The sequence below is a fragment of the Zea mays genome, chromosome 1 (assembly GCF_902167145.1).
Source record: "Zea mays cultivar B73 chromosome 1, Zm-B73-REFERENCE-NAM-5.0, whole genome shotgun sequence".
In the NCBI taxonomy this organism is placed as follows: Eukaryota; Viridiplantae; Streptophyta; class Magnoliopsida; order Poales; family Poaceae; genus Zea; species Zea mays.
This window is the reverse complement of record NC_050096.1, coordinates 153,052,202-153,076,873: the sequence shown is the minus strand read 5'-3', so window position 1 is coordinate 153,076,873 and position 24,672 is coordinate 153,052,202. Positions and strand designations below refer to the sequence as shown.

The following is a 24,672-nucleotide window of genomic DNA, read 5'->3' as shown; positions in this document are numbered from 1 at the left end:
GGGCCAACAGTTACAATGAGTTGGTCAACATGGCTATCTCCCAGGAGGACTGCATTACAGCTCGACAGGCAGAAAAGAAGAGGAAGATCCCTGTGGCAGGACCTTCAGCTCAGCCACAATGCTTCAGGATTGTGTCCGACATTCAGAGCAGGGGACCCCAGCAGCAGCAAGGGAGATGGGTGATCCGACCACAGCAGCAGCAGCAGGCACCCAACCGTACCCAGTTTCCTGCTCAGAGGAACAACCAGCAGCAGCAGTACCGCCAGGCAAATGACAACAGGTGTTTCACGTGTGGCAACACCGGACACTATGCCAAGAATTACCCCAGGAACCAGCAGAGGCAGGGGCAGAATGTTAACTAGAATCAAGGCAAGAGACAGAAGGTGCAAGTGAGGCAGGCTAAACTTCACCACCATGGCTGATATTCCAGAGGGAGCACCTGTCTTGACTGGTATCTTTACAGTTTTGAATTATCCTGCTATTGTTCTTTTTTATTCTGGTGCATCACACAGTTTTATCAGTACCAAATTTAGTGCCAAGTGCCAATTGCCTTTTCACCACACCAATGGGGGCATTACAATCTCAACACCAGGAGGCAGGGTTGCCACCTATCAGATCAATAGACACGTACCAATTAAGCTGGGTAGTTTCATTTTCAAAACCACTCTCTTGATAATGGGGTTGGATAGTGTGGATATCATCCTAGGGACTGATTGGTTATCACGGCACCACGCGGTGATTGATGTCGCAGCCAAAGCCATAGAAATCCACTCTCCTTTGGATGGCGAGATTACCTTATATCTGCCCGACCAGGGTTGTACCCGTTCTTGTGCCTTCGTTATGATAGAGTCCCCAGTGGAAAAGATCCCAGTGGTCTGTGACTACCCGGATGTGTTTCCGGATGAGTTGCTAGGGATGCCACCTGACCGAGACATTGAGTTCGCAATCGAGTTACAACCTGGGACTGCTCCTATCTCCAAGAGACCCTATAGGATGCCTCCCGCGGAATTGGCAGAATTGAAGAAGCAATTGCAAGAGTTGTTAGACAAGGGGTTTATTCACCCAAGTACTTCACCATGGGGATGTCCAGCATTATTTGTGAAGAAAAAGGATGAGAGTTTGAGGATGTGTGTTGACTACCGCCCTCTCAATGCGGTGACTATCAAGAACAAATACCCACTGCCCCGTATTGATGTTCTGTTTGATCAGTTAGTAGGAGCCAAGGTGTTCTCCAAGATAGATCTTCGCTCAGGCTACCACCAGATTAAGATCCGTGCAAGTGATATTCCCAAGACGGCTTTCTCTACCAGATATGGGCTGTATGAGTTTTTGGTGATGTCTTTTGGGCTGACCAATGCCCCGGCTTACTTTATGTACCTGATGAACTCAGTGTTTATGCCAGAGTTAGACAAGTTCGTGGTCGTTTTCATTGATGATATTCTGGTCTATTCCAAGAATGAAGCCGAGCACACCAAACATTTGCATACTGTACTTCAGAGACTGTGTAACCACCAGCTGTATGCCAAGTTGTCTAAATGTGAATTCTGGCTGAAGGAGATTAAATTCTTGGGTCACACAATTTCTCAGGATGGGATATCAGTTGATCCTGAGAAGGTACAAGAGGTGATGGATTGGAAACCCCCGACTACAGTGAGGCAAATTCGGAGTTTTCTGGGATTGGCAGGGTATTATCGACGTTTTATTCCGGATTTCTCCAGAATTGCCAAACCCATGACTGAACTATTGAAAAAGGGAGTCAAGTATGATTGGAGCCAAAAGTGCGAAGATGCCTTTCACACTTTGAGGCAGCATTTGACAACGGCCCCAGTGCTGGCTCAACCTGACAACACCAAGCCATTTGAAGTTTATTGTGATGCTTCTGGTACAGGTTTGGGATGTGTCTTGATGCAAGAGAACAGAGTCATTGCTTATGCTTCCCGAGCACTCAGACCCCATGAGCAGAACTACCCTACACATGATCTGGAATTGGCAGCTATGGTTCATGCTCTTAAGATATGGAGACACTACTTGATGGGAGCTCACTGTAACATCTACACTGATCACAAGAGTCTCAAATACATCTTCACTCAGGCAGATCTGAACATGAGGCAGAGGAGATGGTTGGAGTTAATCAAGGACTATGATTTGGAAGTGCATTACCATCCTGGCAAAGCCAATGTTGTGGCAGACGCCTTGAGCAGAAAGGCACAGTGCAATTGTATGAACATGGATGTGAGAGTTACCACCCTGTGTGATGAGTTGTGCAGATTGAACCTGGAAGTTGTTTCTTCGGGTGATCTAAGCTATATCTCGGTGGAGCCCACATTGCAAGAGCAGATAGTCAGGGCACAGATTGAAGATAAGGGTGTTCAGGTTATCAAGGAAATGATCAAGCAAAAGGCCGAAAAATACAAGTGCTTCCGGCAAGACAGCAAGGGAATTCTATGGTTTGGAGATCGATTGGTTGTTCCCAAGGACCCAGAGCTCAGAAGGAAGATACTGGACGAAGCTCATCTTTCAAAATTCTCCATGCACCCTGGTAGCAACAAGATGTACCATGATCTCAGATCTTTGTATTGGTGGACCAGAATGAAGAGGGAAATTGCCAAGTACATATCCGAGTGCGATACCTGTCAGAGAATCAAAGCTAGTCATTTGAAGGCAGCAGGCCCTTTGCAACCCCTTCCCATACCATCTTGGAAATGGGAGGACATTTGCATGGACTTCATAGTGGGATTGCCCAATACCTCCAGGCACCATGATTCTATTTGGGTTATTGTGGACAGATTAACTAAGACTGCTCATTTCTTGCCAGTGCATACCACCCACAAGACAGAGAGGTATGCAGAAATATATATTGATCAAATAGTGCGGTTGCATGGTATTCCAAAAACCATTGTATCTGACAGAGGAGCACTGTTTGTGGCACGCTTTTGGGAGCAGCTACAAGAATCCCTTGGGACCCAAGTAATACGAAGCTCAGCATACCATCCCCAAACAGATGCCCAGACAGAAAGGGTGAATCAGATTTTGGAAGACATGTTGCGAGCATGTGCACTACACTACGGAAAGGATTGGGACAAGTGTCTTTCCTTGGCAGAATTTTCTTACAATAACAGCTATCAGTCTAGTCTGAAGATGGCACCTTTTGAAGCCTTATATGGGAGAAGGTGTAGGACCCCACTGAATTAGTCTCAAGCAGGAGAGAGGGAAATTTTTGGGCCAGATTTGGTACTTGAAGCAGAAGCAAAGGTTAGAATTATCAAGAAGAACCTAGAAGCTGCTCAGGCCAGGCAAAAGAGCCATCATGACAAGAGGTGGAAGCCTCTACAGTTTGAGGTGGGAGATCATGTTTATCTTAAGGTATCACCCACCAAGGGTGTCCAGAGATTCGGGATCAAGGGCAAGTTAGCTCCTCGTTACATTGGACCCTATGAAATCAAAGCAAGTTGTGGGCCCGTGGCCTATCAGTTGGAATTGCCACCTCACATGTCAGCAGTTCACAATGTGTTCCATGTATCTCAGCTGCGGAAATATGTTCGCCTACCCATTGAAGTGCTGCCAGAACCAGACAGTGAGATAGAACCAGACTTGTCCTATCAAGAGTACACCGTCAAGGTATTAGATCAGAAGGAGAGATCAACACGGGCAAGGTCAATCAGGATGTATAAAGTTCAGTGGAGTCACCATTCAGTAGAGGAAGCTACATGGGAGACGGAGGATTTTCTACGCTCTCGCTTCCCCGACTTTCTGCCCAAAGGAGTCGGTACGTAACCCAAAACCCCACCCCCACCTGCCCTTTGAATACAATTATAAGAAAAACTTAGATAACAAGGATAGTCTAAGTTGTGGAATTAACTTAGAAAGGGCTTCCTTCTGAAGTTGCAAAGAGAATGACATTCGAAGAGTAGTTAACAAAAGAAACTTGAGTAAAGAAAAAGTAGCACACCTTCAGGCACCCCTCCAAGGGACTCTACCTCAAATCTCGGGATGAGATTCCTTTAAGGGGGGAGGGCTGTAACACCCCAGGTGTTACTCAGGGTGTCCACCCAGGGCTACCCCTTTTAACCTATTATCACATGAGGATTGATTTGGGCAAAGTACATCAAACTTGGATTTCAAGGTCCTAAGCAAGTGCAAACCATCTTGGATATCATGCCCTAGCTTGTCATGCACATCTAAGGGGGGATTTCCCAAAACCCTAAAGCAAACCCCTCTTGGGCAATAGGAACCCTATTTGAAGCTAGGATCAAAAGGTCATGTAAACCTTATGATCATGGCTTGGGCCAAATATAAAAGTTGTAGTATAATTCATAACCTACAAATGGTAGTAAGAAAGTAACCCCAAAAAGGATTCAGAAAAGCCCCAAAAAGTTCACCCAAGGTTGAGCACAAGAGAGAATTCAGAATTTGCCTAAGTCTAAAAACTAACCCTTGAACAAAGCTCCCACATGTTCACCTTAATCCAAAATTCAAAACACTTCGACCCAATTGACAAAGTGGCGCCAAATTAACCCTAGAATGCCCTGGAAAGAGGTGACACCTACCCTAGGGCGTTTGACACGACTTGGCACCATTTTTGTCTCAGCTTGGACCTAGCTGACACAGCCAACTTCTCACCCCTCTATCTCCCTACCCCGACCATATCTTGACTTGGAACTCACAGCAAAAAGGTAGGATATGGAGCAGGGAAGCGACCGTACACAGTGACTTTGCCAAGATACGCACGCTATGGTGCTCAAATCCGCCGTTGAACCATGGCAGAAGCAAGCTCCCACGTGTTCGACGCGGGCTGACACCCGGGGCGCGCTCAGAGCACGCCCGTGCGCGAACCCCCGCGTGCCCGCGGCCGCCCGTGACCACGCCCGCGCCACGGCTATAAAGCCCGTCCCAGTGCTCGGCTGCCTTCCCCGTGGCCTCCTCCGTACCTCGCCTGACTTCCTCGAGCCAGCCCTTAGCTCCGGCGACCTCCCCGCGACCCGCCAGTGCCGCCCGAGAGCAACCACCGTGGCCAGCCCCTTTCCCGTCCTCCTCCGTTCGATCCAAGCCTTCAGATAGCTTCCTGGTGAGGCCGTGAAGCTTACCCAAGCTTGAATCGAGGACCCACGTCACCGGAATAGCGAAATCGTGCTCGCCGGAGTTCTTCCCCCCGTCGGCGCACGTGGACCGGGTAATCCGCTCAACCATTTTCCGATTCCTTATACACACGGTCACTACGTTACCCCGTGAAGCTCACCGTGCCCTTGGATTGAACCAGATCACCGTGGTTTGGCTGGTACACTCGCCGCCGACGAGAACACCCGCCTGCGCGCGTGGACCGAGCGATTCCGGCCATCCCCACCGTCGAGCCGCACCTCGCTGTGACCGCCAGAGCCTCCCCGAGCCAACCCTGCCCTTCGCCGGACCTATCTCGCCGCCGGTAAGCCGCGCCACCCTTTTCTTTCCCGCGGGTACTGTTTACATTGGGGGAAGGACCTCGGGGAAGAAGAAGGGAAGGTCAGGGTGCTTTTTGAACTGTCAGCGACCCAGGGGAATAGTGGCGCAGGGGTAGATTTGTGCGGGTTGATTTAGTTTAAACCCAGGGGCCTCGATGTAAACTGTTTTTCCAGGAAACTCTTATTAAATCTGTTTTTAAATTGAACATAAACTTTAAAAATTCATAACTTCGGTTTAGTTCATCCAAATTTGGTCAAACCAATTTTGCCAGACTTTAAATAATGTAAACTACTTAAGAAAAATATAAAAACCCCTATGTACTACAGAAAACTTTAGGGTTCTAATTTAACTATTGTTTTGGTCATAAGCTAAATAATAGGGCAAAAATTAGTTGCACTATTTGGCTAGGGTTAGAAAAATTTGGAGAAGTTTATATCTACCTACTGACCTGTTTAAAAATGTTAAACCTCTCTGTCCACTCCATTAAGTTAGTTTTGACCCCTTATTTTACAATATGCTTAAGGTTAAGAAAAATAGAAAATATGATTTACATAATGAACCAGAGGGCACCCCTATTTTTGTTAGGGTACTTATTCAATATAGTTCACTGGAAAAAATCTATCATACCCTGGTTTAGTATAAAATAAGTAGAATACCTTTTATTTTAATAAAACAAGGAAAACTTAGAAAAACCCTACAAAAATAACCCCAAGGTAAAAACACCCCAACCCTTGGGATAACTAATGTTTGGTTAATAAGAACTTAGGAAAAATATGAAATTTGCTGTTTGACATTTTTCAAATAACAATATAGTAGAAAGTGCCTTTTTGACATTTAACTTTAGAAAATCATAACTAAATGACCATCCCTTAGCTTTCTGTGATTTTTAGCACAGAAGCCTATTATTACTATTAGATGCCAGCAAAAATAACCTTTAGGACAGAACCCACCCCTAATTAGGAGGTGTAGTGTGAAGTGGCCCATTTTGCACCACTCTTGTTATTTTTGTCCAAAGCATAGCCTCTATATTTTAAGCTTCAAATTCTTAAAGCAGGCTAGAATAGCAAATGGCAACCCACTGTAATTTTTACAAAATTTTTGGAAATTATTAAACCACTGTTGTAGTTCAAACCTACACTAGAAACCATAAGTAGAAAATAAAGAAAGGGAAAAAAATGAATAATAGGAAATTAGTGTCATCCTAAAAACTCTTTTTAACTTGTCCACTGAAATATGTAAAGGCAATACCAATTCCCTATGTTTATCCTCAATAAAAACTTAAACCTAAAAGTGATAAGCATAACCCACTAAAAGCCCCGCATGACCAAGAAACCCTAAGTTACTCCTTAACTCAGTTTTCTTCTTTTAGCCTAATGTTATTAAATCCTGCATAATCATGACATACATGTTCATTGCATTCGATAGACTGTAACCTTGCTGACGGAGAGTACGTCCTCGTACCGGAGCAAGGAGCTGCTCAGGAGGTGGCCCCAGATCCAGCACCAGAGCCTGCACCAGAGGACCTGCCTGCCACTGCTTTGGAAGGCAAGCCCCGGTTTATGCATAACCTATTATTTATGCTATTTTACTATACTTAATGATTGTAGGACTGAATGTGCACTTAGGTGTAGGAGTTGTTTGAAACCCTAGTTGCATGATGTCAGGAATCCTTTTGAGATGAATACTAGTATGATAGGTCGAGCAGTTGCTTTATTTAATTAGGATCTCGGTAGAAGACGAGTGATTTTTCTAGCACTCGCGCGAGATCAGGATTTGGTTGTACCCACCTTCATACTATTATGATACTAGTTGTAGACAACAATCCATGGGGATTGGTTGTCTACGAGATGGGAAAATGGAATAAGGATTAACGTGCGGATACCTGTGTCAAGCGTTTGAACGTACTAAACACATACCGAGAAATATGGTAAATCGGTAAGCCTAGTACCTGAGTGAACCTGCCCGCAGACTTTGCCCCTCACGCGACCTGAGACGTGGTCTCCCATTCCGGTTATGGTGGGTACAAGTGTGGTCACTGCACGACGGCAGTCGGGGTCAGTGAGGCATTGTACGCCAAGGCGGTGAGCTCTGATCTGTTGCCAGGGAATCGATGGGGACGGTTAATGTGTGTGGGGACGGAGTGCCCATACATGTCGTGTGTTTAGGTTTACCTTGCAAGGATAAAAACTCGATTCGAATCGTCTGCTTCTCGCAGCTAATGAGACTGCTTGATCCATTGTACTGCATTGAGTAACAAGTGGAAATATGATGAGTTGCTATAAGATGTTGATTGCTAAAATGTTTGCTACTATGTATGAGTAGATAGTACACATTTAGCCTTAAGAGAGTCACACTTAAATTGACAAAGTTAAAACTTGACTTAGAAACTCAGCTAGTGCTTTTGGCAACCAAACCCCACAGCCAAACAGTTGCATGTCTAGAGGTAGAGGAGTAGACTCCTCACACCGGGTAAGTCTAGCTGAGTATTAGTATACTCAGCCTTGCTTGTGGCATAATTTTACAGGTTCTCTGGAGGACATGGTTGCTGGAGTGACTTGGCCGTCCATCTTGCCACCGGGTTGGACTGTCGAGTGGGACCCTACCTCGGCTGAGGAGGAGCATGAGGAGTGATGGGACAGGCTTCCCCATCTCTCTGTTTATTTACCGTTAGTTCTATTCCGCTGCACTTCGAACAATGATGATTACTTTTGCAAAACTCCGATGAGGATGTAATAATTTAATACTCTTTGATGCATGGTTTTATGCTTTATTGTATTTGCTCTGTGACTCACCATCGAGTGAGATTTTGGTACTTGATCCTGTCAGTGGCCGTGTCGGACTAGATCCGAGGGATTGACGGGTTATTCCCATTTAAGTGTGGTCTAGCCTCTAAGGCGGGACTTAGGCACTTAAGTTGGAATAATTCGGGCAGTTCTGCCACAAAAACCCACGTTCTTTTGTAATTCTATAGTGCAACTTTGTCAATTATTAGGGTCCTAGATTCAGTGACCGTTTATCCACCCCATGTCAATGTCTTGCAACTATTTGTTCATCTTAAATGCAGTTCCTTCTTTTTTCAATTGGTGAATAAATAAAATATATAGCCTTGTAAGGCTGACCTGGTTTCACTATGTTCTAGGTTCCCATGTTTACATCTAACACCTTTGAAATGAACATGTGTCGTTTAAAATACAAGAGTTGAGTAGTATTGTAAATCTCTACTACTATAAAGCACCTTTCTACCATTGGCATGCGTTAACACAGTGATAATTTGCAAATGCAAATTAGCACTTTGAACTGCAAAGAGGTCTGTTGTTCATATTATTTCTTATGAGGTAGTCCTATACACATCATATGCAGAAGGTGATGATTTTGTTTTTGCAGTCATTTAATTTATATCAACCTTTTTCCATTCTAATTTAGGGTGAAATGATTTTTTTGGATCGGTATTGCTATATTGAGCAAGCTATGTATGCTTATGCTATTCAAATTTGCTCATTTAGATGGAGTAGAGAAATCTGGAGGGGGCTCATGGAGATCCTGGGCCATTATTTGCAGACCATAGTGACAGCTTGTTGGACCACTTGGGCACTTGGGTATTAAGTGATTTAAGATTCAGGCATTTTACTTTTAGCTACCAGGAAGCTGGTATGATATAATTGTTGCTTGTTTGTTGGTCTATATGAATGAATGGTTTATACCTCAAGTATTTTCTTGAGAATAATGGGTTGCATTTGGTCTGTGATAACAGAGAAGGAATGATTTCATCCATGGGATGAGAAGAATGATGGGTGCCTAGCCTCATCGAGCTCTTTCACGAACAGTCCATGTCATCGACGTTGGTCAACTTGTAAATTCTTGAGGTCTTTCGTGTTTGGATATTTTAGTTTTATATTTTTTCTTGATATGTTAATCCCTTTAATTTGCATGTAACTGAATATAAGCTTGCTGATGTTTTTTCAACCTATGGACAGGTGTGTACTTCATTTTCACTGGCATACTTTTTTAATAAACTTCCATTATGTTATTTTTCCTTATCTAGATGAACTGATGTTCAGTTTGATTCTTTTTGTTTCTTTGCAATACCATACCTATGTTTGCAAGTATTTTTTGGTTATCATAAATGCAAGTTCTTACCAATGAAACAAGTATTGGCACAGTTTGCCAAATCTCAATAGGTTATCCTCTTTGTTCTGTGGATCTGTCCCTAATAACTCCCAAATTATACTGCTATAAACTATTTATAGTCCCTACCTTAGTGACTACATCATTTACATAGATATGTTTGGAAATGTATTTGAGGGCACTGCTACTTTACACCATTTTATGAAATGTAAGATTATGCTCCACTATGTCTATCGTTGTGCGGTTGGAGTTTCTAGATGTTGAGGTGTGGCGTGTGTGAATGTTTCATGTTTTCCCTCTGGAGTGCATGGCTTATTTTCCCTTCGTACCCTTAACTAAGAACTTGTTTACTTCTCAAGATGATTTTTAGTGTATTTATTAGTGAAAACTGTTGATGTCTCTATTTAGGATTTTATTTGATGTGGTAGGTTACGTGGACAATTGTTTTCAGAAAGTTGTATAGTTAAATGCCTCATGTGCTATTAGTAGCTGGAGTTGGAAGGCATCGAGAGAATCAAGGAACATGAGCAGGTTTCGTGAGGTGATAGAGGGGCTGGCCAAGGATCTATCAGAAGGACTAACTGGATTCTTCTAGGTAAGCATGTTCATGTCTCACAATGATTCCTTTGTATATGATGAGTTCTGTTTTTTAGTATTGCTGTTTTCAACTTCTGAAATGCTCTTATTATTAATGTCTACCATAATTGCTTATTTCCATTAGCTAAGAACAAAAAAATCAATTTGTAAAAACAATAGTTGCAAAAGTGTATTAGCAGAAATACATAATATTCCAAAAAAAATCAATTAGTATCTTTGCATATCAATGTATAAATAATGGATCACACAAGACTAAAATACTTTGATCATTCTATTGTATAGCGCACTGCTGTTCACAAAACAATCACTTGTAGACACCGAGGTCAACCTACCCTTGCTTCCTTGCATCTTCTTCTACTAGATCTTTTGTCTCCTCATAACAAACCACTGAATCTTCAAGTATAACATCAGTTTTCAGTTAACATGTTACCATTGGTGTTTTATCTTTCACAGAAGCTACAAATGAGGTAGGACTCGAATTATCTGGCTGCAAATCATATCTATAGTGTAAATGGCATAGGACTCGAACTATCTTTTAGTTCTTTTTGTCTCTTATGCACGAAGATGTAGATGAAGTTTTGTTTTAATCTCTACTACACCATATGTTGGTACCGTGGGCGTCCACCACTTGGCTTCACCATGCCTCCGCCCTCGCCCTCCCGCCAATCTCGTAGCAGCGCCCGCCCCATCCCCGCAGCCGTCACCAGCGCGGTAAACCCTAAGCCCACAGGTGTACGCCATGCCCCCGCTTCGCGCCCCCTCCCCACGCACGTCGACCCGTGCCACCCGTCCTCGCCCTCCATCCCTTTCTCGCGGTTGCGACACCTACAGGCCAGAGCTATCACCAAACCTCTTGTCGTCGGCGCCGCCGGCCTATTCCAAACCTAGAAGGATGCAAGTTCCGCCCACCACAAGGAGGCTCCCCCGCTAGGCTCCATCTCCGGATCCGATCGCCCACCGAGTGGGTTCAATTCGGTACGTTCCCTTGCGAGTTTTCATCCGCTCGATGCTTTCTTTACGATGAATCTACCATGTTAGGGGTTGTTGGTGATGGATTGCTTGCCGTCGACTTTTTTTATTTCTTCCTTCTGATCCCTGCTTCGAGTTTGTCTGGGACTTAGTATCTCAGGCCTTGGTGATTAGCAACCTGGTGTGCTGGCTGGGCTGCGTGTGTGGCATTTTGAACCGTGTTAGGAGAGATCTGGTGTCAATAGTTTGCAGATGCTTGTGGTGCGTCGTGATTGCTACTTCTGTGACCAAGCACGTCGTTCCCTGTGCCTAGATGAACTAACAATAGTAGATGTGTTGTCGTTCTGTTGGCTTGTTGTGATATACTGTAGTTGCATTTTTTGTCCACATAACCAGTTGAATATATTAATCATCAACATTAGCACATGTCCTGTATATACCTGATAGTACATAGAAGCTGAACACCGGCAACGTGTTCGCGGCGCTCGAGTCCCTCAAGAAGAAGAAGAAGGGCGGCAAAGGCAAGGCAGCCGGGAGGAGGACGGCGAGGGGGCCGCGCAGCGGCAAGAGCCACCGCAGAAGAAGCAGTTCTGGGCTCCCGCACCACTTACCACCAAGTCATGGGCGGACGTCGAGGACGACAACGACTACTTCGCCACCACCGCGTCGCCACGCCTCGTCTGGGGCACTGCCGGTGAGCCCGCCAAGGAAGAGGACGACATCGATGATGTTGTGCGCGCCGCCCTTCAGGAGGTATATTCTTCCACCTTCTCTATGTGCCTTGTGATTTGTTTGTGAAATGTGCCTATGAAATGTTCTTATACCTTAAGACTGTTCGTTGCTGTTTAATCTTCGTACTGGTTAGTTGACAGTTGGCGCGGTCGCGGAATCCTTGGAGTAAGACCAATTATGCTATTTTTTGGCGATTTGCGTCGGTAACATAAAGTGAACACATTACTAAATTACTCTTTTACTGAACTTATTTCGAAGCCAAAATTAGAAATTCAATCTTCCATCACTTGAGTATGTGTGTCCTTAGATGACAAAGTGAAGCTCCATCCAGTTAGTTGACTAGCTCGACTGCTCTATGTTCCCGGTGCTATTTTTAAAGTTTCTCTAAACTCATTCATGTGTGTTTTTAGGTGAATGATTTCATTCTTATATCAATGCATACAGTAGGGAGCAGATTCTTTCGATGGAGAAGGGAATTCTGAATAGGCTGGAGTGGGACTTAACTGTTCCTATAGTATACATGTTTTTTGTTCATTTTCTGAAGGTAGCAACCTTGGGCAACAAAGTTGAGAAAGAGGTAAATAAATTTCTTCTTTTATGGTTGTCGTAAACCAATCATAATTCATCAGGCTTTTGTGAGCTTACATTTTCTCTGGTCTTGTGGAATGCAGATGGAGGACATGGCCTTCTTCTTTGCTGAATTGGCGCTGATGCAATACGGATACGGCTTGGTGACACGTCTGCCTTCTCTGGTTGCTGCTTCTGCTGTCTACGCGGTCAGGCTCACTGTCAAGAGAGCTCCCTCTGGACCGACGCCCTCAAGCACCACACTGTTGTGTACCAGGTGCTCGGAGGAGCGACCCGCGAAGGGCAGCGGCAGCTGGTCTTCACCTGTTGGTTCAGTGCCGGCTGGAGGGCAACCAAGAGCAGGTTAGTATAGCACTATAGCCTACCGTGTAGTTTATTGACACATATTTCTATCTGTCGCTTGAAACATTTTCATCAATTTGATTGCTCTATTCAGTTATCCTTGTCTTCGCGCTGTCAGTATTTTGTTTGATAGTTCATCATTTGAATCTGATTTCATAACTACGAAGTGCATGTGTAGTTCATAGTTACAGACATGCACTAGGCCAAGAATGCTAGCTAGCCAGACATTAGCGGGCAATGGTGGAGCATTAACTGTTGGTCCAAATGAACAGATGGTTAAAATTAAGTGGCTTAAGTGACTGATATACAAATCCAATGGTCAAAATTTTAGAACTCAACGATAAACTGATAACTCTAAAATAGCAAAAATGTGCAAATACAATAAGTTTACAATAATGGAGTTTGGTCATCAGATATTGGGTGGACATTTATAAATAAGCCAGCGACAGTTAACGCGAGATAATCAAATGAAGTGTATATATCTAGCTGTAACTAATTTGCATAATTCTATTATGTATTTTAAAAGCTACCTTTCTTTTCTATTTTGCTTTTACTTTATTTCTTCACTCCTTCCAATAATAGGATGCTAGCTCTTTGATACTTTGTTGGTTACTATAGGAATACTACAGGCATTACATATATTGGCAATGTCACTTGATAATTGTATATTGCTACCTACACTTGTAACTGAGCCTAATTTATTTATTCGCCATGAAAGCTAGCATCGGTGGGATCAAAATGAATTGATGAACACATCGCTGCCTATATGATTGCAAAAAAAAGTAAAATTAAACTAGATCGACCAAATTCTCATTAGCCCTGTAGTTTAACTATTTGAGGAGTCAAGTTGGTTCTCTAGAGAAACCTTCAGTGTCTGTGCTGTTCAGATCCCCATGCATCTAGCCAGCTTAAGATACCAGAAAAAAATACTTATACCTAACATTGATATCTTAAACATGAACACATCTATCGTGCTCAGATAGAGTACACACACCAACGGTGCATAATTATCTTTTGGAAGTGTGCCCTTTTTCTCATGTTGGGCTTCTCGAGTCTATTATTCAGACAATGGATCCACTACAATTGAAATTGCTCTGAAGATTGCATTTCGTAAATTTTCTCTTGATCATGGAATTATGGCCAGTAGTGAAAATAGTACAAGAAATGAAAGAAACATTAAGTTGAAGGTATGTTATGGCCATACTAAACATCCTTTGTCTTCGTTGCTTAATCATTGACTGAACTACTAAACAATTCATAGTCAGAGAATGTTTTATGTTTATTCTTCACCACCATCAACCTTGGTTGATCACCATAGCCCTGTGTTTATCTCATTTATTATATTTCATATGTAATTTAGTATTTACAGGGGACAAATTAATATAAATATTGTGTAATTAACTGTAAATGCTCATTTTGTGCATTCTAATATATTCTTAATGATTCCTTTCTAGGTACTTGTTCTAAATGGTTCCTATCATGGTGATACTCTGGGTGTTATGGAAGCTCAAGCTCCATCGTCTTATACATCTTTTTCTTCAGTAGCCATGGTAATGAATTTGAATACTGTAGTTACTATAATCAATGTTTTTTTGACTTCTCTACTCTTTTAGTCATCTTTTCTATTACTTCATTGTGTTGATTGTGTTGGTGTTTATACTCTTCTTCAGTGGTTCTCTGTGCCAACTGCGGTCTTTTTTGTACCAGCCTTCTCTTTGGTAGCCTAATAGGATTTTCTTTCTACTTTTTGTGGAGAATTTAGTAAGACTTGGCTGCACTCTTTTTTACAACCACCTATCTTACTCTTGGTTATCATATCAGTAAGTAAAGTTGAGATCAATATCATGAGGCTTCTTTTATAGATATTCAGGTTAGGTACTTTTTAGATCCTCCAAGCTCCAACTGTATATATTAAACGTGACGTCTACAATATTTCTTTGCCCCTATTCCCGAAGAAGAAGCCTATGCCGTCGCACCACGCCCCAATCTTCGCTCCGGCCATGGCCCTCACCATGCCTGCACACGACCCCGAAGACGAGAGGTACATATTATTTATAAGACTTCATCTAATTAAATGGTGTAGTTGTGTGGTTGAAATGCCCCGCAATCTTTTTAGAGATAATTTTATTGATTTGTCTGTGTTCATCAAAATCATACTGTCTGACTATTTTACCATTTCGTCTTGTGCTAATTGGCATTGGTACCTTAAGACATTGCTTTGTTATTGACTTTCTATCAACATGTCATTTTCTCCTCACATCCAAGATTCAAGCCACAGATGAATCCGGCAAGCAAGTATGGAGCGCAGTTAGAATCAAGAACATCAACAATTCCCAACCTTTAAGGTTACAACTAATTGTCTCTATAAAATTCTAGAGGCACCATAATATTGATTAACAACATAACATGGTCACATATGTAATTATTGCACTATTTTTTCTCGTTGCAACGTACGGTATTTACCTAGTTCTATTATAATACTCGTAGGTCCACGTTCAGAGGCGGATCTGCGCGGCCCAGTTACTACAGCGAATAGGCGGCCCATCAGGTCACGTTCCGTCCCGACGTAGAGTCGCCAGTCCTCCCACAATCTCCAGCCGCCACTACGCCTCCCTCTAGCTCCAGCCGCCACTACGCCGGTCGCAGAGTCGCCAGCTGCCTAGACGCCCGGAGGCCCGCGGGCGCTCCCTCCTGGGCTGCTGGCCTCCTTCACATTATTGGAGCCAGAGGAGCGGGCGGCGGCTTGCACTCCATCCCATCGCTTGGGTGCGTCGCCCCGAATCCAATCGCCTGGTCAAGTCTGTTGCTGCCGGAGGTAGACGGACGCCTTATCGTGCTCGTGGCCGCAGCTAGCGCGCCGGAGCCACAGCTGGAGCGCTCGCCGGCGACGAGTCGCCGCCCCGCAAGGAGCCTACGCAGGCACGCACCGCCACGTCTAGGCGCCAGGCGGAGACGGTAGGTAGCTAGCTTGCTTTCCTCGCTTCCTCTTGCTGCGTGCTGAAGTATTGATCTGCTGACTACTGTTGTCTGTTGATATTTGGAAGATGTGGACATGGGGATTGGTAGATTGGAGACAACAGGCGACTTAATGTGCAAGATAAATTTGCTTGCAGCTTTTTTATTTTATTTTAATATTTATTATTAATTATGTATTTTAAAAAATATAAAACGTATCTACATATCGGAAATGTTTAGAAAAATGCCGTATCCGTGCTGCATAGTTGGGCGAGCCGGTCGGACCAACGAGGTCCCGTTCTGCGTTGGGGGTTGGGGGGACTCTGTTGTGCTTTTGATGCACAGCTCTCCTGCATACTTGAGATTTTCCTTTTTTTTGTTCAATAGTCATGCTAGCTGCTTATTTTTGGTTCAGTAGTTGCCTGACTTGATGAGGCCTAGGTGACTTCATGGATGTTGAGATGTTGCAATTTACTTGCATTCATCAATAGAGCGGCACAGAAGGCCCATGTGTTGGTTGGATGGGTCCTCTGCTATCTCTTGGAACTATCATATTTTGGGCCTAGTTCTTTCAATTTGTTGATAAATAAGTTTTATTTGTACGTCAACTGGTGAGTTTTATATTCTTTCCTGTCATCTTCTTGTAATATGTTTTACCACTTCCTGCAAAAAAAACATGTATTTTTACCGCTTTACTGGCGCAATTTAAACATCATTGCACTGAAGTTTTCTGGCCACATTTTATTATTATGTTGGTATCTTGTTCTAATCTATTGTCTATGTGCATATTATTGATGAAAGCGATTTCTTATACCTTTTCAGTTATTACCACAACATTAAAGGAGATGCCTTCACTCCAGAAAGCATTGCCTCCAGAACTTGCTGATAATGTGCTCAGGGTAACGTTTCTTTTGCACCTTTTGCTTTTTGCTGTGGTCTCCTTGTATTATGGGTCACGGCCAACTTTCAAATCAACTTGTACTGTTGTACTGTTAATGAATAGTCAGTCATCAGGCTTCATTCATTTGCATCAGTTACCCTAAATTCTAGCTTCAGCTTTTCCAGAAGACACATCTAATATGCACCCTGTAGCCTAGTTTTTTGTTACTTTTATTAAAAATTGTCATGAATGAAACAAAACAAAATCATAGTCGATGCTGGAGAAAAAACATTTTTTTTCCATTTATTGTTCTCTCCTTTTTCATGATGTAGTTATATCGTGAATGCTTACGGAGGGCGAAGTATATTGGCCATCAGGTATGCATATTTTTATCTGAAAATTTACCATTGCTCTCCACCATGAAGTTGTGATTTTTTTAATAATAGACTGAACCAGCCTTTTGTAAACCAGAAACACAATACAGAACTTTTAGTCGCCATGGTGAGACAACAATTCAAGAAAAACATGCATGAAACTGATCCAGAGAAGATACAGAAAATGAAGGACGAGTAAGTGACTGCCCTGTGTAAATTTTTACTTTTGTTTTCAATTTTACCGTCTTATCTTCCAGTAATTTATCATGGTTGGAGCATACCTTATGAAATTGTTTCCTGCTGTGCAGTGCTGCAAGGGGCCTTATCAATCATATTCTATATGAGTCCGAGAAGATTACAGGACGCAAGTTTTCAGGTTAAAAACAGAAGTTGAAACTGGACTTACAGTGTGTCGTGCTGTATGAATAATAGTAAAAATAATTTACTTTCTTGCCTTTGAATGATTCCGGTTCTATTGTACAAGGACCTGCAAATGTTTTTTCCTTCGGATTGCTGAGTACTCGAGCTATTGCAGCAATGATTTTCAGTAACCAAGAGTTTGGCTGTCTTTTCTTTTGTGCATCTGTCCAATAAATGCTGACTACAAATCATTTTGGATACCGTATAAATGTAATCCTACTCATAGCCAGGAGACAGAAATATTCGGTGCCTTTGAACTCTTCCCCAGTGGTTATGGATAGTACCCTTTTCGTTTGAGGCTTTTTGCTGTTGATGTTTTCATGACTCCACAGCTTTCATGAGAGGAATCATACATAAACTCTAATAATTGTTGAGTTTTACCATGCTTCTCGGTGCCGTCTGTGTGTCTGAACCACAGCCATGATTTCCAGAAGTGCACTCTGATCATATTTGTGGCAATGGTTTTTAATTTTTGATCACCAGAAGTATTTTGTTTTTTGGGGGATCCCACCTGATGATCTGCAGCATGGGGGCAGTTTCTACAGCTAAAGCTTCGCAATCTTAGAAAGTGTCTCCTTATCCTGGCAGAAGTAAGTGCTAGCAGTGTGCTTAATTAATACTGAAGGGAGCAGTTGCCTTCATCATTCTTTCGTTGAAGTGTTGTCCAGTTCTGCAGATGTCAGGAGTGTTTCAGCCGTTCGTTCTCTCAGGAAAACCTGTCCAAGTTCCAGTGGAGCTAATAACACATTGCGTCCCAATAATTCATGGTCACATCTGCAGACGCTTGGATGATGTGTGTGCACGGATCTGATGTCTCAAGCTTTTGACTGGCGCAATCTACATCCCTATGGAATTGTCACATTGCTCTTTAGAATCCGGAAAAAAGCGAGACCAGAACAGATGGAGGGACGCACGAAAGGAACTGATGGGGATGCTGAAGAGTTCAATGGCTGTGACTGGAGTAGATGGAATGAGATGTGGCCTGGGTTACTGGGGGCCATTTCAGGAATTGCGTGTCAGAGCATGGCACACTACTTGCTGTCTGCAGGTCAAATGACGGGGAGCAAACAACACACAGTTCCTGGAGCTGATCTCAATTCGCATTTTGTTTTTTCATCCAGGAGTCATCCATGGACCTGGACCTGAAGATCCTCCCGCCTTTTGCCGCCACGCCTTTGAATTCCAGCCGCTACTTTCTCGTGAGCCCTCGCATCATTCACCAGATCCTTCTGCTGAGGCCACTCCTTTCATCTTTCAGCACAGTTTCATCGCCTGTATCAGCTACTCCCATCACCAGTCCTAGCGCACGGGCTCTCGAGGAAAATTGTCGATCCGGGAAAGGAAGACGGACGGCCATAATTGCCGACAAGGGGCGTGTCGTTTAGCCTGCTGCAATGAGGTGAGCCTGCATCCTGAGGGAATTTCATGGTGGGGCTATGACATGTTGGCTTCAGCAGGTCAACGCTTCAGGGCCAATGCAGGGGGTTTCTTCTAAAGCTGGAATCATGGCTGCAGTAGAGAGAAGGATGGATTGTAGCTGTGCTGTGCTTGGGTGCCACCCTCAAGTTTCTACACTTTCTACCTACTGCAGGCATGTGTTGCAGTTGTTCCCACCACAAGGAGCCTTTCCCTCTATAGTAGCATGAGCAAGTACGATTTCAAGGCTGTATTCAGCAGATGTACTTGGCATTCATGACATTGAGAAGAACCATTTGGCCATGCAGGTCTCCTATACAATCATACCATGTCTTACAGCTTGTGGTGGTGCCTAGCAAATTACTGCCGGAGTCAGCATGGAATTCCTCTTGCAGATACGTAGAGTGGAAGACTCCACACGATTGGTATCTCCCTGTGCAATCATCTTTCTATCTGAATCAGTCATTTCTGACCTTATCCTTGTTTTTCGCATGCGCAACTCTCAAGTCAAAAACTTTTATGATGTTGGGAACTTTTAGCATCATGTCTGAATCAGTCATTTCTGACCTTATCCTTGTTTTTCTGAATCCGTTTCTGAACTTTCAGTTCACTGAATTGGTTATTGAATCACACGTTCAGTATACATTTTTGAAGCAAAAAATGATTCCATGCTCCAGCACCAACGTCAATAGAATAAGCACTAGAGTATTCCAGAATCCGGATGCATGCTTGAGTTCAATGGAAATGCATGCGCATAATTTCCCACCAATTTCATGTACATATTAAAACAATCGAAGAATGATAATATGTTAGCGACAGGATTTTTCGAGTAGTTACTCTAATATTTCTGCTAGTTCAGAGATTACAGGTATAGCACTCCTTTAATCAGGAGAACACAAAAGAAGAGAAAGAAAGAAAAAGAGGCTAGAGATACACATGAATAGTAGTAATCTCATCAGAGGACATCTTGGATACTAACACTGAAACCACTTTAAAATCACTTATATAATTGATGGCCAGTAACCCAGTAGTTGCATAGCTTAAGCAATGCATCATTGCTTTATTCACTTTGGTGCCGAGCCTTCACCCAACTTGGATGGCGTCCTAGGCCTGCTTCTCCCTCCCAGAGGGCTGCGCTCATGCTGGAGCTCAGTGAGACGAGGGCTGTATGCTTTTTCAGAAATGGATGGGCTGCGGATGCCTTTCAGTTCTGCCACAGGCGTGCCACCTGAGCTGGTGATCTTCGGGCTGTTCAGGCGTTTGATCTCACCCCGGCTTCTCGTGACCATGTCGTCTAGGATTTCTGCACTCTGGCTGCGTCCCAATGCGACATCGATGTCTTGCTGAAATACATAAGATTTGAGTTTCAGGGAAATGCAAGATGACTAAATAAATCCAAAATACCATGTTGATGAGCAAGACTCATGTATTTTTTCCAGGATAGATGATGTATTTCTGAGCTTACCGCAGCAAGGCTGAATGGTATAGCTGGTGATTCCTCGTATTCAGCTGCATCCAGGTCAGTTAGATGTGCACCTTTGAAGAGCTTAGGGAGGATGTACTGCCTGACTGGAACCAGGAGCATGATCATGAGAGGGAAAAGAACTCCGGCTATTGGAATCCATGTGATTCCAAAGCAGACCAACAGGTAAGCTGTCTGGAACACTGTGAACATGGCTATTGTCTTGAATGGCACTGTCTCGACGAACGTCGTGTGGTACTCTTCAAGCACCCTGGGAATTATTTAACAGTACATTGGTAAGAATTTCAGTCTTCCAAAGCAGCTAAATTAACAGTATCTAGCATAATATATTATTTCCTGAATCCATTGGATCATGCCTTTGCACAGTTTGTGGATATGCAAAAAACAGAATTAGATGCGCCAAAACCAAACTGATCTTTTGAGATGAAATAAACTTACTTGTATCTTCTGCTGGGAGCAGTGAAGAGGAGCAAGATCCTCTCCCAAAACTGGTTACCAGGCAAGCTCTCAATGGCCATGAAGGCAAAATAGCCCCAGAGGACAGACGTAGGGATCTTCTTGAGCAGGGGCATAGCAGCGACACAGCCCACCACCATCGAAGCCTGTAGAAGGTTGCTCAAACGCTGCTCCTTGACCTCGATGGGCAGCAGATCATCAATTTCTTTCTCTATGTCAAAGACTGTCTCATCAACTGGTGCATCAATGTTACCCATACTCGAAGCTAGCTGGACTGTTGAGTCCTTGAGCTCATTTAAGCCCTGTTTTTTTTTAAAAAAAAGTATAGAAAATGTTATGTAAACAAATTGTCTGAATAAAGTGTTTTGAAGTACTAAGTTTTGGGTAATAGAACATGTACTCTTCTGACAGACTGTTGCTGATAAACCAGTGGTGTCTGCATCTGCTGATAAGCATCCTGCATGCTGCCATACAGTTGGCTCAGGCTTGCATTCTGGCTCATGCCCTTCCGTGCGGTGGCTACTAGCCGGTTACGAAGGATCTGAACAGAAATGTTTGCCATGTGAGTGAGAAATCAGATGTTCACATGGTATTTTCAAGTATTTCATGACTCACCTGGTGCTTGAGAGTAGCCAAACTCTTCGTATGCATGGGTGATTGTGGAATGACACCATTTGATGGAGGGATACCAATAAGGCCACACATTAACGTCTATAGTTCAAAACATTGTTGTTATTTATCGAAATGTATAGAAAAACACCAAAATTTGGTACTGAAAATTTGTGCACGTCTGGGCATACCAGGAAACCTAAGAGAAGCAAATCGTAGTGGAAGGATGGAGGCTTCCTCAAGTTGAACTCTTTCTGCTGAGCAAGCTGAGACGCAACGCTGTGATCGAAGTAGTAGAGAACAGCGATCATCGTTGCTGGTATGAATGCACCAAGGATATAGAGGAGTGGAACCTGTGTCATGTCCTGCCCATTTGATCGATGTCAAAGAACTTAATCAATATGCAGTGGTGTTTCACATGAATAACTCTTAACGTTTAGAATCTTTTTGAGAGTGTTGGAATACCTTGACGACTGTCCAATTGTCGTATGCGCCAGGGGACCATGGATTAGGGCTAAAAAGGCGCCGCGGAATTCCTTTTGGTACATTTCCATAAGGTATGTAAGACACTCCAGTCCACACTAGCACCATCAGTGGAACACCATAGTCAGCGATGAAGCCACGCAGCCAACCTAGGTAGAGGAGTAGTATCATCAGAAATTTGCTACTGGACTAAGTATATAGTATTATGGTTCTCATAGCAGCATCTGCAGGACAAGAACAATTTTCGGATGGATACCTGTCCCATAGCGCCATGATCGTGCCTTCCTGCTCCTGAGGGCAGTGAGTAAAAGGCCAAACGACAAGACAATTGCGAACATCCCATTGGCGAACCGCCATGATGGAACAAACTCTAGTGCCTTTGTGTTTTCCCTCTCAGGAACGCGGAACTCGTCGACAAGTCCCTGCGACCATCACACATATTGGTGAGCTCGCACATCCAGATGGCCACAGAGAAGTCAGCTTGCAAATTACTTCAGTACACATGAATTTATGGTAGTTTTTTTTTTAAAAAAATATATATTTTGACAAACCTTTTTGCAGGAAAACACCGTTTATTTTTATAAACAAGCCTTCTTGATTTTATCTACCTTTTCTTTTCTTTTGTTCGAAACTGAGGACACTGAAATATTTGGTTGCACTAGTGACCAATGGCACAAAAAAAAACAGAAGCTAGAGACATCTCCATTGGCTTCCATGTGCTTTTTTTTCCAGCACTTGCACATGCCTTTGAGCAACCTACTAGATTCTCCACTAGTTAGTAGCATTCAGATTGACTGGAGTACTACACAATTTCGAGAGGCAAGGCAACTGGAGTTTGGTATAAAGCTCTATGGTCCAGCAGCAGCAGCACGCCTTAAAAAAAGGTTTCTGCATCAGCACAGGGTTTCATTCCAAGCCTGGAAAGCAGCAACGGGTTCAAAAGGCCTGCAGTTATCACCAACCTTGATAGCCTGCTGCATGAAGAGCATAGCAATCAGAAGCCCGAACAGCTCGCCAGCGATGCGGGTGAACCGGTTGATGATGGAGCACGCGCCTAGTATGGCCAGCAAGAAGAGCAGGATAGCAGTCCACACACAAACCCTGCACGCAAACATGACAACAACAACAAGAAGAAAAGGAACCAATTCAAACAATGCCATCATTGTACCAAACCAATCTTCAATGAATTTCTCAGTCAGCCCAGCACAGATGACCTACCAACCGGTCCAGGCCAGGAACAGATTCCGTCCGAGGTCGGGCCTGTCCTTGGCAAAGTTGAACATGAATGTGTACATGAGTACCGTCGGTTCGGCAACTCCCAGGATCAGCAGGGGCTGCCCTCCTACAATGGAGTGGATTATGCCGCACAGGGCAGTGGACGCCAACGTCTGCACTGCTGTGAGGACTCCATCTGCACAAGTACAAATAAGCTCCTCTCCTCACGCACTGCACCGAAACTAACACCACCGAGTACTTAAATTTGAACCCACCCCCTCCATTTACCAGTGTTCCTCTCCAATTGCTCCCCGAACGATATCACCGGTATCGCGGACGCGAAGAATATGTAAGTGGTAGGCGCCAGGATCCTGAAACACCCCAAAAACCACTCCTTTTCAAGATCTTGCGCGAGGCAAGAACAAACTTCAGAACAACAACAAACAAAAGGACTAGGACTAACTACCTCCGCCGCAGTCAGTTTCGAGATTTTGGCACCATGGTGATACCGAATTCCTAATCCTAGACAGCACAATGCAAGATTACGAGGAAAGATTGGAGTATCCTTCAGTTCATACCTGATACCGGCACGGAACCCTCCGGTCCAGTCCTGCTTGTAGCAGGCGAGCCTCCCGTGGAGGTCGTCCTTGATGCCCCGCAAGGGCACGAAGCTCTCCTCCATTGCCCGGGCCAAAAGGGCGTCGCTTTTCGCAGACAGGAAGATCTGAAGGTATATTCTGGATGGCCAGTCGGAGTGTCAAGTGAGGGCGTGAGGCCGTGCTTACATCTTGCGGCAGATGGAGCAGGGAGAAGTGCTACCAGTTTGGAACCTCGCAATGCATTTAGCGCGGATCCATGGAGGAAGACGAAGGCCGAGGCTATGAATGGAAGAGGAGCATAGAGAGCAGGGCTGGTTCCCGGAGGGAGAGGAGGGCAAGGGCCAGGCTCAGAGAGAGCAGCAGAGGGAAGAGCTACAGAGCAATGGAGCGGGTTTGAGGGCACATATATAGGCAGTGGCGGAGGAGGGGCACCGCTGCCAATTCACAAAAGAAATCTTGGTACAAAAAAAAAAACGTTTAAAGCAAAAAAGTTACCCTGAAAAATATGCATTGCTCAAGAACTGTCCAGGGGAGGCTTGCTGGATGCTGAGTGAGCTGAGCACACGGAAAGCAAAAAGGCACAAGAGGGGTTCCAGTGTGGTGTGTGACCTGTAGGCTCCTGATCCTGTAACTGCTGCAGCAAGTGTCACAGCTAGTTTATTTACCAGTGTATTGTTCAGTTAAAAAAAGAACAGAAAAAAAACAAGAGGGAAAATACTAAATTTTGGCTCAGTTGCCCTGGGAGGGCAGAGCCATACTGCCAGGTCCAGCTCTAGGTCAGCTGTCTGGGGGAAGAGGATACCAGGAGAAGGACCCAGCAAGCTTCCTCGCGCCGTTTTGCTAATCCCCTCCATGTGCTTGTTTTCTCCTATGTGCTCTGGTCACTGTCTAGAGAATTTCAAATTATTGCTCATAGGTTCATTGGAGGGTGTTCATGAGGATTTAAGGTGAAAAAGGCAGCAACTCTTGGAAGGATGTGCATGTGGTGTTTTC

At 43.9% G+C, this 24,672-nt stretch overlaps 2 protein-coding genes and 1 pseudogene across 3 annotated transcripts; 2 read left to right on the top strand and 1 right to left on the bottom strand.

Moving 5' to 3' along the window:
• Positions 1–12,300: 12,300 nt before the first annotated feature.
• LOC103644966 (uncharacterized) lies at positions 12,301–15,325 on the top strand (annotated as a pseudogene).
• On the top strand, positions 15,288–17,575 carry LOC100276014 (uncharacterized). 2 transcript variants are annotated; one of them, XM_035964112.1, is made up of 6 exons: positions 15,288–15,555; positions 15,639–15,748; positions 16,567–16,643; positions 16,957–17,001; positions 17,096–17,193; positions 17,307–17,575. In XM_035964112.1, the coding sequence occupies exons 3-6, from the start codon at positions 16,590–16,592 to the stop codon at positions 17,377–17,379; spliced, it is 270 nt and encodes an 89-aa protein (XP_035820005.1). In that variant the 5' UTR covers positions 15,288–15,555; positions 15,639–15,748; positions 16,567–16,589; the 3' UTR covers positions 17,380–17,575. The 2 variants fall into 2 exon arrangements, with proteins under 2 accessions (XP_035820005.1, XP_008660514.1); XM_008662292.4 differs by having other exon boundaries at positions 15,639–15,744; positions 17,307–17,574.
• Positions 17,576–19,641: 2,066 nt separating this feature from the next.
• Positions 19,642–24,055, bottom strand: LOC100285382 (uncharacterized). Its single transcript, NM_001158275.1, is given in 12 exon segments — positions 19,642–20,177; positions 20,300–20,567; positions 20,756–21,075; positions 21,174–21,314; positions 21,389–21,484; positions 21,574–21,747; positions 21,848–22,014; positions 22,122–22,287; positions 22,828–22,966; positions 23,084–23,276; positions 23,369–23,451; positions 23,659–24,055. Coding segments are annotated over 12 exon segments (2,130 nt in total). The 5' UTR covers positions 23,763–24,055; the 3' UTR covers positions 19,642–19,898.
• Between the last annotated feature and the right edge of the window lie 617 nt (positions 24,056–24,672).

Bases quoted from the DNA above. Each gene is read 5' to 3' on its own strand.
- LOC100276014 (XM_035964112.1), top strand. From the start codon at position 16,590: ATGCCTTCACTCCAGAAAGCATTGCCTCCAGAACTTGCTGATAATGTG. The intron at 17,002-17,095 runs GTATGCATATTT...TTTGTAAACCAG, and splicing joins CGAAGTATATTGGCCATCAG to AAACACAATACAGAACTTTT. The intron at 17,194-17,306 runs GTAAGTGACTGC...CCTGCTGTGCAG, and splicing joins ATACAGAAAATGAAGGACGA to TGCTGCAAGGGGCCTTATCA.